The 13430-nt window shown below is 48.5% G+C and overlaps 2 protein-coding genes across 6 annotated transcripts; one reads left to right on the top strand and one right to left on the bottom strand.

Moving 5' to 3' along the window:
* Window positions 1-326: 326 nt before the first annotated feature.
* Window positions 327-6077, top strand: LOC125543438 (putative ubiquitin-conjugating enzyme E2 38). Of its 4 annotated transcripts, none has more exons than XM_048706788.2 (8): window positions 343-835; window positions 1468-1570; window positions 2081-2107; window positions 3038-3282; window positions 3362-3425; window positions 4193-4332; window positions 4426-4737; window positions 5576-6077. In XM_048706788.2, exons 2-8 carry the CDS (start codon window positions 1501-1503, stop codon window positions 5840-5842), a joined length of 1125 nt encoding a protein of 374 aa, XP_048562745.1. In that variant the 5' UTR covers window positions 343-835; window positions 1468-1500; the 3' UTR covers window positions 5843-6077. The 4 variants fall into 4 exon arrangements, with proteins under 4 accessions (XP_048562746.1, XP_048562748.1, XP_048562745.1 ...); XM_048706787.2 differs by having other exon boundaries at window positions 344-835; window positions 1429-1570; XM_048706789.2 differs by lacking the exon at window positions 2081-2107 and having other exon boundaries at window positions 327-835.
* Window positions 6078-6262: 185 nt separating this feature from the next.
* Window positions 6263-9827, bottom strand: LOC125543437 (serine/threonine-protein kinase RHS3-like). 2 transcript variants are annotated; one of them, XM_048706785.2, is made up of 3 exons: window positions 9508-9827; window positions 7470-8386; window positions 6263-7328 (listed from the first exon to the last, which is right to left on the bottom strand). In XM_048706785.2, exons 2-3 carry the CDS (start codon window positions 8378-8380, stop codon window positions 6452-6454), a joined length of 1788 nt encoding a protein of 595 aa, XP_048562742.1. In that variant the 5' UTR covers window positions 8381-8386; window positions 9508-9827; the 3' UTR covers window positions 6263-6451. The 2 variants fall into 2 exon arrangements, with proteins under 2 accessions (XP_048562742.1, XP_048562743.1); XM_048706786.2 differs by having other exon boundaries at window positions 7470-8380.
* Between the last annotated feature and the right edge of the window lie 3603 nt (window positions 9828-13430).

The raw sequence follows: 13430 nt of genomic DNA, 5'->3' as shown, positions 1-13430 counted from the left end.
ATCTTGCGTCAGACGAAAGCCAAGCTGCGTGCGCGTGATGTTCGGCCGGATGCGTCCATGCGTGCCTCTCTTTTTCCCGAAAAAGAGAAAATGTTTCCATTTTCCGTATCCACGTCCCGTCTTCTTCTTATCTCGTGCTTATCTTGCTATATAAACCCGTATATATATACATGGAAAAAGGAGTCGCGGGCAGGCTGGCACTTTCCACTCCTGTATGCACGCGAGATTCCCGGCCTTTTAACCTAGCATAGCACAGAGGCACGCACAGCACAGGTAGTAGGTCCTATGGCCGTAGGAGGAACGCAGGCTACAGATCACATGCCGGATTTCGCCATTGTCGCTTCCTTTCAGAGTCTCAGGGAAAAGGAAAGGCTCCAAAACGAGCAGGAGAAGAGAATCACCGGACGCGCGCCCCTGATCACGGCCACGATGCCAAATATGCGGCTTGCGGTTGCAGAGGGGGACGCGGTGCACCGTGCTTGGGGCCGGTCCGTCCGGTCTGGTCTTGCGGGGCGGAGGCGGGGCAGGCAAAAGCGCCGGTTGGGGCCGAGCTTTGCCTCCCCGGCACGCAAGCGCCCTCCCCATCCGTGTGGTGTGACCCCGGGTTCCCCTCCCCGCAAACCCGGGCTCGGGCTCGCGCACGCACCCACCACCCCCACCCTGACCGGCCGTCTCCTCCCCCTCCTGCACTCTTTTTCTCGCCTCGCTCTTTTTCTCGCCTACTACTGGCGACTGCACCACTACTACTGACTGTTCCCCTTCGGCGCTTCCCTTCCCTCCCCTTCCCCGGCGACCGGTGTCGGCGCCAGGACCGACGGAGCAGGCGAGGGTTCCGGTCTGCTCCTCCTCCGACTCCCTCCTGCTCTGCTCTGCTCTGTTCTCCTCCGTGATCGTGCTGGTTTGCTCGCTTCTTTCTTCAGTACCTCGCGATGGTGCTCTACTCTTTTGATTGATTGTGCGATCTGGGGAGGAGGAGGGAGGGGATGCCCCCGAGATTCTGCAATCATCTTTCGGTTTCTTTCTGGCCTTGTGGAGTTATTGTCATGATGCGATGATACTCTTTGCCCCCATGATGTTTTGTTTTCTTTCTCTCTCCTGCGGTGTGATGTTCTTGCGTGCTTTGTTTCGTTTTTCTGTTGCTGGGTTTGGTCGTGTCGTGGGTCCATTGGCCCGACCATGGCGTCACTCAGGCACTGATTGGAGTGCCTGGGTTTTGTACTACATAAACAACTCACTGGGGCCGACGAACATGAGTTCTTCATATATTATATATATAAAGCGGAAAGGAGAACAAGAAATCAACTAAGTGGGAAAAAAAGTTCCTCCTGTCCAAGATTATCATGTTCTTCACTTCCATGCATATGTCGTTCATGCGCATGCGTCGATTTACCTCTGTTATCCGCCTAATTGCGTCATCTTTCTTTCTAGCTGTTGGTTCCAAATCCAATGGCGTTTCATGCTTTTCAGGTGCTTTCTCTGTGGCGTGGATTGGATTAGAGGATGGTTCTCAAGAAGCTGCTTCAATTCTTTGGAGTTGGCAAGAAAAAGAAGAAGAATTCCAACAAAAAAGGTGATGATGTACCTTCCCTGGTTAACTTGGTTTATTTCTCAGCGGGGGGTGCGCATCACATGATCACTGGATGCTCCTTGCCCTCTTTAAAACAATAACCTGGTTTGTCCAATGGTGGTCTCATCCGATAACCATGTGTTTCTTTTTTTGGGTAATGATGATGCATGTGTGTGTTCTTGGTGAAACTGCATACCAATGGGGCAGTCGTAAGTTGTTGGAATAACAGAATAATTAGAGCCTGTTGTATGGTCCAGGTAGTTATGTCAGGATGCTTAAATCTTTATACACTTATTTGTCTTGATTGTGTTGGACCTACTCAAGTATGATATCATTGATAGAATCTGAATGCTACTATGTTATAGTTGGATATAAACTGGCATATGAATGCATGTCTGTGATGATCGACGATGTTTTGGAGTTTGTTATATCAAACCAATTACTTGTTGGAAAAACATTTTATAAAACTTGTTATTTCCCTGAATGTTCTAATGAATGGTTCTATTTATGCAGGCAAGTCCATCGACCCTCTTTGGCAAGGTAGCTTCGGATGACCAATGTTAAATTTTGAAATGTTCTGTTTGTGCCTCCTGATTGGTTTTTTTATTTTTATACTTTAAATGGCATCTGATAGTATCTGAGAAATATCTATTACAATTTATTTTTCACTTGCAGTACTGATTACAGCCCTCAAATGGGTATCTGAGTTGTGACTCTTGACTATAAAATACTTATGTCATTCTTACTACATGCGAAAGAAGATGCACGATGCAGCTACTTCAGTGGTTGTACTTCCATTATCTGAAAAAAAATGCAGCCTCTTAGAAATATAGGAGTCTGTATCACTGGTTTCAGGAAGCAATTAGTTTAGTGCTCTGTGTAAACAAGGGCTGGATGTCAGGGATATACTACATGTATTGTTTCATGCTTGAGGAAATTACAACTATTAGCTTAATGTTATGTAGATTTTACACTGTACCATTCCTTTATGGCTTCTTGCTTTCACTAAATTTAACATGACATTTAGCTGGCTTTCATTAGGAATGAGAGCAGGCATTAATGAAATGGCATTAACCTGTCGTTGAACTGGTAGAGGTTTCAGACCAATTTTAATGAAACCTTGATGTTAGTGCTCCCAGCAAAGAAATACTTTACAATTGGCAGGGATAGCACCATTAAGAAAGCTGATAACCAGCTACTAGTAAATTTTTGGAATGTGATAATGGGCAATCCATGTGATGGAGGAACCACATAGGCATTGTTGCTGTGGCCCCCAACGAGATGAGTGATCTTGGCTGCATTAGATGGGATCCCATCCTGTACAGGCTTGTTCTTCTTCTAAATTAAAATGCCGTAGTTGCTAGTGCCTGTTGGTCGAGTTTCTCCCCCTCTGTATCTGTCCACAATTCTAAAAGTATGTACATATGTGGTGATAACATTCATACTTAGGTCATAATCTTCTGAATTCAGGTGCTAGTGCTGCTCCACACTCCACTGTAAACGTCCTTGCAAGTAACATTCTTTTGAATCCCTGTTCAAGTGGGTCTGGTAATGTGTTGTCACTGCAAAAACATGAACCTGAATGTTCAAGTAACATCTCATCGGCGATAAAGGCAGTAGATGGATCTGAGAACGAGGATCACAAGTTATTTAACCAATTTGACGTTGTTCAAGATTACTCTGACCACCACTATGCAAAGACCTCACCAGGGAAGGTATGCTATGTCCTTTTTTGAACTCTATATCTATTGGGTTCAACTGTGAATTAATTTCCTGCCACCAATATGTGAACAGACGAGCAAAGATTGGACGAAAACAATCCAAAATGAATGGAAGCTTCTACAGAGAGATCTACCTGGTCGGTACATATATTTCTTTATGATTGGAGTATATAATTTTTATCATCCAACTATCATGACATTGACGACGAATACTGAAAGCATCCAATGGTCCTTTATTATTGTCATCAAACTGTTGTTTGTGCTAATTATATCTAATTTATTTGACCTGCTAAATATAGTATGCTAAATATTTGTTGACTTCAACGTAGTATCACATTCACAACACCGTATCTGAACTTCATTAGGATATGCTCATTGATTCTTCTAACTTGATTGAGTTGTGTGTGCTTTAACTAATGTCCCCCCAGTGGAAGAATTCCTTGATACCATTTTTGTATGAACTAATGCCCCCCCCCCCCCCCCCCCCCCCGGTCTGTAACTATAGAAACTTTAATGAATGGTACCATTGTTTCCATATAGGCATCGTTCTCTGCATTTCTTGGCCCTTTTCTGGCAACATCTAGTATGTACGCCGGGGTTTAGGTGCACTCCTGCAATAAGCCCCTAAGACAACAATTAAAAAAGTCATGATTATTTTAGAACTCCTTTCCTATCATATTGGATATACCGTGTCAGATAGTATCATTCAATACTTGGAGAAGAATGGGAAAAATGGAAAAAAATAGTAACTGTTAAATCATGTTGGCATATCACTAACCCTAACCTAATTTGTCAGCGACTCATGTCATATTTGCACTGCAGCCTTTCTTTTAGAGGATTTACACCTGAAATCACTTTTTTATTAATAAAAACGTGGGTCTCAATTTGGTTTCAAATTATGCAGGATCTATATATGTTAGAGTTTATGAGGACAGGATTGATCTGCTAAGGGCTGCTATTGTTGGGCCTTCTGGAACTCCATATCATGACGGTCTTTTCTTCTTTGATGTTCGTTTTCCTCCTGAGTACCCGCGATGTCCACCGGTAAGTTGGCACTTCACACCCACCTTCCCCTTCTTTTTCAGATTTATCACCACAAATGCAATCTCTTAACAATTACCTATCCAATATGCACAGAAAGTGTACTACCATTCAGGTGGGCTTCGACTAAATCCAAACCTGTATGAGAGTGGAAAGGTGTGCCTTAGCCTGCTGAACACTTGGTGGGGTTCTGGATGTGAGAAGTGGAGCAAGTCGAATTCCACCATGCTGCAGGTGTTGATCTCCATCCAGGGCCTTGTGTTGAATGATAAACCATACTTTAATGAGCCAGGCTACAAAAACACGGTTAATACACCTCTTGGTGAAAAGCATTCCATGGCATATAATCAGACTGCGTTTGTACTATCCTGCAAGACTATGTTGTATTCACTTCGGAAGCCTCCAATGGTAATTACAGAACCCTCATTTCTTGCCATCGTAAATAGATGTCTTGGTTACTCTTCATGGCGTAAAAGAAGATTCTCAGTTGACATGGTTACAAAATTGCTGATACCCGTCCTTAAAATAAACTGCATAGATGCATATTGGGTTAGAATAAGCTCCGACGATACATAAGTAAATCAAAATCTTTTGTGTTATCATTTTTTACGATGAACATGGAAGCATATCTTTTTTATTCTGAACAATTTGAGAAACAATCACAGATTACTGGGACGCCCTAATAGCTAAATTTTGTTTCTGTTGTAACAATTGTACCTGCCATCTCCTTAATTCCTTTTTAACTGTGATAAGTCAGCTCTGTAACGTTAGACAATCTGCACCCATAGAGAGAGGAGTTGTTTCTTGTGAGTTGTGACATGAAATTACCAACTTCAAATTTTCCACATCTTCATAACACCTTATATTTTTATTAATGGAATGTTGAACAAATAGAGCAAGAAAAATGAGTTTCTGAAATATCACCACCATTGCGCACCCGTATTTTCTAAAGAAAACCGAGGTCCCATCCCAAGTGGAACTGGTTTGTACTCCCTCTGTTCCTAAATATAAATCTTTTTAGAGATTTCAATATGGACTACATACGGATGTATATAGACATATTTTAGAATGTAGGTTCACTCATTTTGCTCCGTATGTAGCTCATATTAGAATCTCTAAAAAGACTTATATTTAGGAACGGAGGGAGGTAGCACATAGCAAAAAATACATCCTTCAGTTTTGTACCACATGTGCATTGTTCTTCATGCCACCGAATTCATTCTTACAAGCCTTTCACCTGGTGCAGCATTTTGAGACCCTTGTCGTGCACCATTTCCACGAGCGGGAGCGTGCCATCCTGGACGCATGCAGCGCATACGCGTCTGGCATTATCGTCGGATCATCGGTCAGGGATGGCGCGAAGTACGCCTGCGATAAGTGCTTTGCCGGTTTCAAGAAGTCTCTGGATGCACACACCGAACTTCTCGCAAAGGAGTTGGCTAAGAACAGAGCTCAAGCGCTGGAACTGAAGGGAGACACGCCAGCTGCAGATGAGATCGCGTCTACCAGCTAGGGTTCTTGGGCTACCTGACCATTGCTAAATTCACCTACTTAGGGAGTAACTCGGAAGAAAAAGGGTGTGTAAATCACAATCCACACGAAAGTTATGGAAGAAGTCCAGGGGTGGTGGTATAACTGTAGATGAATTGGTTGTAGTTTAGGCCGTTTCTGGAAGATGAAATTTCGCCACGTTATATGTCTACCTCACTTTGTGATTTTATACATGCTTGGTGCATGAGGTGTTGATAGCTTCAGTGCCTCTGGAAGTGTGAATAGAACATGTGCCACTTTGATGACCACTAGCAAAATAAAAACAAGGAGGCAAAACAAAAGGATATTACAAAACTTCAGTCATGTGCACAATCTTCAGCTTTCAGGTTAGAAAGATAAGCAGACATGTCTAATCTAATCTAACTATAAAAGAATGTCTGCATCTCACAAAACTTGATAGTTCAATTAGCAGCCGTTAGCAAATGAGACATCTCATCAGGTATATAACGGAAATCACAACAGTACAGTACAGTACAGGAGGTTTATACAGTGATATAAGAACACGGGGTATCTGTATCTGTATCTATGGTGTCCAGTAGTCCTACAAGCACTCAAAAAACCCGATGCAGCTCTAGAAATACTCGAACTGGCCGGAGCCCGTCTTGGCTGCCGCAACAGCGCCCGTCGACAAGCTGCTCAGAGTGGTGCCAAGGCCACGCTCTGCCGTCTTCTTCTCTTTGCCTAGGTACTGCCTGAAGTCGACGGGGTCCGGCACCGACGGCGGGTGAGCGCTCCTGACGAGCGCCCAGTTCACCCCCTCGAAGAACGGGTGCTGCTTGATCTCGGTGGCGCCCCTCTTGGTCGCGATCCTCTTCTGGGGGTCCTTGGTCAGCAGTCCCCGGATGAGGTCCCGCGCGACGTTGCTCACCGGCGGGCTCTCCGGGAACCGCAGCGGCTGCTCCACCACGTTGCTCAGCGTGGCGCGGTTGCCGTTGCCCTTGAACGGTGTCATGCCGTGCAGCAGCTCATAGAGGAAGATACCGAAGGTCCACCAGTCCACCGCGCTGCCGTGGCCCTCCCCTCGGATGATCTCCGGCGCCAGGTACTCGTGGGTGCCGACGAACGACATGGACCGGGCGTCCGTCGGCTCCGCGTTGAACTCCATTGTCTGCAACCCGTGGAGGCTGAGGTCCGACTTGGTCTTGTTGCGGTTCCTCTTGCTCATGCTCATGCTCAGCATCCGCGGGAAGAACGCCGACGGCTGGATGCACCCGTTGCTCATGCCCTCCGTGTTGGCCAGCCCTTTCTCGATGCCGTTGGGGCCTGCGTGCACCGACGACGACTTGACGAGCATCGGGCTCACCGAGCACCGCAGCGACAGGTCGAAGTCGGACAGCATGATGTGCCCCCCGTCTCGGACGAGCACGTTCTCCGGCTTGAGGTCTCGGTACACGATGCCTAGCATGTGGAGGTACTCCAGTGCCAGCAACACCTCAGAGGCATAAAATCTAGGCAAAAACAACCAGGGAAAGAGAATTATGATGAGCAATTGAGTTATATATGTGTCATCGCACAAACACTGAACCGAATCGAGTACCAATAACAAGGTTGTACTAAATACAGTAATCTGAACTCTGAAGTGAACCAACCTGGCTGCTTGCTCGGAGAAGTGCTTGTTCAGCTGCTTCTGCCGAAGCGAATGGAGATTACCGCCGCAGCAATACTCCATGACAAGGCAGTAGAACTTGTCTGTCTCAAAATGAGTGTACAGCGTGGGCAGGAAAGGGTGATCGAGAAGGCCGAGTATCTCCCTCTCTGTTTGCGCCCTGATCAGCTTGTTCCTGCTGATGAGTGATTCCTTGTCCATCACCTTCATCGCGAAGAACGTGTCTGTGCCCCTGAGCTCCACAAGGTAAACACTGCCAATGTCTCCGTATCCAAGGCGCTTCAGAAGTCTAAAGTGGACTAGGCTGAGAGGGGAGTCCCTGGAGGTGGCCAGCTGGACGGCCTCCCATCGGCAGTCCCCTCCGGTGTGATGCTTGACATGGCCGGAGATGCAGCTATCCAAGCTGTTACTTCTTGGACTGTCAGTGCTACCTTGACGAATGGTTAGAGCGGAATCACTAAGTTTCTCTGGTGTATTACTGTTCATGCCTCTGGATGCTGCTTTTGTTGGTGTCAGCACAGGGCTCTCCGCAGGATTAACGAGGCGTTTTGTCATGTGGTTTGGGTTTCCTTTGTCAGCAAAATCTTCTTTCTTGGGACGTGGTTTCTTATCCGAAGGGATCTGCGAGTGTGCAGCCTGTTTGGATGCTGTGGATGGATTGGCTGAGACACCTGGTTGATTCCGGTCTAAGGCGCCATTGAACGCTGTATTTCCACGAGTGCTGAAGTCCATTGGGATCTGCGAGTGTGCAGCTGGTTTGGATGCTGTGGATGGATTGGCAGACACACCTGATTGATTCCGGTCTAAGGTGCCATTGAACGCGGTATTTCCACGGGTGTTAAAATCCATTTTGTCATTCGCAGTGTCCAGTTTGTTGTATGACCTGGAGTTCATCTGAAACTTCACAAAATAGTTTATTATTACAGTAAGAATGTGCAATAGTAGAACCATTTAACGCTAGAAATAGAATTTGGAAGACCAAATGGTGCATTATAATTCCAAATAAAACAACAACTTCACAATGATCATGATGACTACTTCCTCCGTTCCTAAATATTTGTCTTTCTAGAGATTTCAACAAGTGACTACATACGGAGCAAAATGAGTGAATCTACACTCTAATATATGTCTATATACATCCGTATGTGGTAGTCCATTTAAAATCTCTAAAAAGACAAATATTTAGGAACAGAGGGAGTAGTCATTAGTCAACTTCCCAGGAAGAAATAAAAAAACTGAAGAACTTTTTTGCTATCATAACCATTGCTCTAATTCTGTATTCCTGGGTAAAGCCTTCTCATATGATACATCATTTTGAAGACATATACATTGTTTTAGACCGACAATGTCTAAAGTGATAATAACGCATTACCTAATAATAATGAATTTGTACAAGAATGAAAATACAATTGTATTGATCATTAATTCCAAATGCTTATATTGACATTGTTGCCTTAATAAGCTGTATACAAACGGACATTGTTACCGTCCTCAAACTATCACATATGCCATTTTAAAATAAACATATCCATGAATATGCAAGAAGTGTAATTTAGAGACAGAACATGCACATACAGACCAGTCAACTATATGAAGTCATGTATCTCCTAGACTCCTAGCTCAGAAGTTACACATTTGTCTGTCATGGTATTACATAACAGTCACGGACAGGCATACATATGTAGAATACGATTATAAATCCGTGAGCCGTTTTCTGAAGGTGTTTAAGTAGTAAAATTGGCCTAGCTGGGAACTGTATGCAGTACAGCCCTCTTTTGACTTTCTCTGAACATAACAACGCTGTGTCAAACTGGCATGTGATCGTGCCTGATCATGTATGCAAGCACCGAACAATCGCGAAGGTACATATTCAAAACCAATCAAAATTGAAGCGCCAAACCAAGCAGACATGTATTTCACACCTTGCATTTTACAACGCATTGGAATTTATTGATCTATCTAGCACATTGGAACAGGCCAGCAGGGGTGGCTGATCGCCGGGGGAAGAGGCACAAACCAACCTGGAGTGGATCAGATGAGGCGGACCAAGCCCCGGCGGCCCCTGCAAACGCCACGGCAAGGCACCGTCTGGAAAGGGGGCAGACGCGAGGTCACCCTCCCATGGGCGGGGAGGCGGCGACGGTGGAGGTGGTTGTTTCGCGGGGAGGCGACGGGGCCTGGAGAAGGCTGGGGTGGGACGGGGAAGGCGCGCGGGAATGGGTGGAGAGGAGGCATTGCTAAATTTAACAAGGAGCACGCGCAGGCGCGGCGGAAGTGGGAGGGGGAGGCGGCGGGGAGAGGAGGAGGAAGGGGTCGAAAGAGGTGACGGCCGGGGCGGCGTTTCCCAAGGCGGGCCGGACTGTGGAAGACGAGCCGGCACTTGGAACGGTGTGGTGTGGTTGCGTGATTTTGAGGTTTGGAAATAAACTGGGAACACGACATGTCTCAATTTTTTTCTTGTATTTTCAAAAGGGGGTTAGAGCAATCTGCAGCAGTCTCCCAAAAAATATCTCCCTATACAGGTGTGTGCCCTTGTAAACCTTTCCCTATAGTTAGAGCAACTCCAACGGACCGAACCAAACGGACAGCGATTTTGTCCGCTTTTTGTCCGTTTGAATCGGTCAGGCGGACACAAACGTCCGCTTTCGTATTTGGGTCGACGTATGCGTCCAACGCTCACCCGACCCATTTTGACGGTGCTAAATCCTATTTGGGCAGTACTACGCGTCCGCCGGGTGATAAACCGATAAGATCAGCCGCCTCGGCAACCGTCGGATGCCATCCGAAATAGCCGTCCGATCTACCGTCCTAGCCAATTGGGCGCCTTCGCAACAGCTAGTTTGTTGCGCTCATGGCTTTGCAACAAGGACCTTGTTGCGAAGGTCCACTGAGACAGCACCACTGCCTCGCCATGGACTGAGTAGCTCGGCCATGGAGCATCCCGGCCACTGGAGTCGTCACGCCTCCTCCAAACCAGCACCCCGGGCATCTGCCGCTACTCCAGCACGACAACGATGAAGTCTTACACCAGACACTCCTCTGGCGATTTCTGCAACCGAAGCTATGTTTCTGAAACATGCGCCGTGTTGCAATACTTACCCTCATACGCTCTGACGCGGGGTGCTCATTTTGCGCTTTCTGCAGCCGGGGCTATGTTTCTGAAACACTACCCTTGTTGCAGAAGAGAAAATATTCATCGTCGAACCATTTTTCTTCTTTCTAAAACAAGACCTCTGTTGCAGAAACTTTCTAAAATTAAACCCTGTTGCCGAAAGAAAAACTTCACCGCCAAACACTTTTTTCTTTCTGAAACAAGATCTCTGTTGCAGAAAGCTTCTGAAACAAGACGCTTGTTGCAAAAATAAATAAATAAATAGTTGCACGAGACTTGTCGCCAGTGCGAGCGCTCGATCAAAATCAATCCGACGGCTACGCAGGCGGCGGATGTTGTGCGTGCATCAGCCGGCTGAAGGTGAGTGTTTTCCTATTTAAAATAGAAACAACTTAATTAAATATTAAAGCCGGTCAGGAAGGCCGGCGAGAGTCCACGCGTCCACATTAGTATTAAATAAAACTAAAAATAAACTAAACTACGAGGCAGCGCGTTGCCCTAGGCGTCGTCCTCGGGGTCGGTGAAGTCGATGAGCGTCGGTGCATGGCCGGCCCAGGGGAACGCCGTGTTCCAGGTGGCGGTGATGTCGGCCGCGGGCAGCTGTGCCGCCTCGGGCAGAGCCGGTGAGTGGGGACTGTGCGGCCGCCTGTGCAGCCGCGGCCTGGCGCGCCTCCTCCTCGGCCTCGCGCTCCTCCTCCTCGAGGTCGCGCTCAAGTATCTCCTCGTACTCGCCGCGACGGCGCTCCTCGGTCAGCCGTCGCTGGCGCCACGTCTCGAGGTACGCTGTCTCCGGTGCCGGCGTCGTCTCCATCCAAACCGGTGGCGCGGAGACCCACTCGCGCACTACTCCCGTCCAGGAGTAGCATTCGATAGGGGCGGCTCCGGCTCGGCCTTGACGCGGCGTCGGGGAGGGGACGGCGGGGCCACCGGCGGCAGCACGCAGTCGCCTGCCGCGGAGAGGGCAATGGCCTGCACCATGACTGCCTCGTACCAAGCCTCCTCTTCCTCCACTGCCTCCACCCTGCACCGCTCGTCCTCCTCGCTCTCCCGGTAGACGGCCGCAAGGGCCGCCTAGTAGGCGTCCTCCACTGCTTGGTCCTCCTCGCGGACGACGAGCGGCGGCGGCACGTTCCAGTCGACCTCGCGCACGCCGCGTCGCCTCGCCTCCTCGTGGTCGAAGGCGAACCACCTCGTCCAGTTGGGCGAGTCGGTTGCGTAGGCGAGGTCGCGGCGCTGCTCCAGCGTCAGCATCGCACCTCCTCCGCGTGCGCCCTAGCCGACCGCGACGACGCCGACACCGGGATCCTTTCCGGATCCAGATGCCAATCGTGCGGCAGGGTGGCGTCGGGGTATGAGAGAGGCACGCGGTGCTGTCAGCGCCATTCCGCCTGGTGCACTGGCACGTTCACGCGCTACCTCTGCCGGCGAGCCGACACCAGCGGATGCGGGAGGAACTCTGAGGGGAAAGGGATGGCGGGGTCCTTGCCCTTGGCCTTGCTACTGCTGGCACCGGAGAAGAGCCCCATCTCGCTGTGGTGGTGGTGGCTAGGGTTTGCCGGCAACGGGGAGCAGAGCTTGCTAGATGTTGACGACAATTGGGATGAGGACGGCCTCGACGCACGGTCGGCATAAAAAAAGACGACCGTCGTCGCTGACGCATGGGCCCAAGGTCATAAATTAAGCTGACCAGGTTGGCCACGGGCGGTTGGACGACCGCCAGGTGGGGCCGCGGCGGACACCGAGAAGGTGTGCGTGGCGTCCGTTCCGTGTCCGCGCCAACGCATTTGGGGCACAAATTTGGGCCGCAAATGCGTCGGCGTGAACGCGAAACGGACGAGATTTGGGTTTGGGTCAGCGCGTTGGACCACCACTTTTGCCCGCACCGACCCAAACGGACGCAGGCGGACGAAATGGGTCGCCCCATTGGAGTTGCTCTTATACCCTAACATATGAACCACATATGTCAATGACCAATTTATCTTCTTCTTCTTCTCTCCTACATCCATGTTAGACATCGACGGAGCTTCGGCGACCCGCGGAACTGTGGTTGCGGGAAGCGATGAGGCAATAGTGGTACGGCATGGTGACGGAACAGGCTGCAGCGGCAGGTGTCGGTGTCAAAACTGGCAGATCTCGGGTAGGGGGTCCCGAACTGTGCGTCTAAGGATCGGAGGTAACAGGAGGCAGGGGACACGATGTTTACCTAGGTTCGTGCCCTCTTGATGGAGGTAAAACCCTACGTCCTGCTTGATTGACTTTGATGAATATAGGGGTTACAAGAGTTGATCTACCACGAGATCGTAATGGCTAAACCCTAGATGTCTAGCATGTATGACTATGATCCCTCTACGGACTAAACCCTCCGGTTTATATAGACACCGGAGGGGGTTAGGGTTGTACAGAGTCGGTTTACAGAGAAAGGAATCTTCATATCCGAATGCCAAGCTTGCCATCCACGCAAAGGAGAGTCCCATCCGGACACGGGGGAAGGCCTTCTATCTAGTATCTTCTTAGCCCATTAGTCCGACCCATATCACATAGCCCGGACGCTCGGGGACCCCCTAATCCAGGACTCCCTCAGTAGCCCCTGAACCAGGCTTCAATGACGATGTGTCCGGCGCGCAGATTGTCTTCGACATTGCAAGGCGGGTTCCTCCTCCGAATACTCCAAAGCAGTTAGTCAAAAGAACTATGTTCGGCTCCGTATAACAGTCACAACCCTGAACCACAAGGGCAAAACACTTAAACAAAATAAGCCATGTCCATGGACAGCTTCTTCGGCGAGACATTATGTTCTTGCCTTATTATTATTATTATTATTATTATTATTAT

This window comes from Triticum urartu, chromosome 3A (assembly GCF_056163025.1).
Source record: "Triticum urartu cultivar PI428250 chromosome 3A, HENAU_Tu73, whole genome shotgun sequence".
Classification (NCBI taxonomy): domain Eukaryota; kingdom Viridiplantae; phylum Streptophyta; class Magnoliopsida; order Poales; family Poaceae; genus Triticum; species Triticum urartu.
The sequence above is the reverse complement of the archived record's forward strand: the minus strand, read 5'-3'. Positions and strand labels throughout refer to the sequence as shown.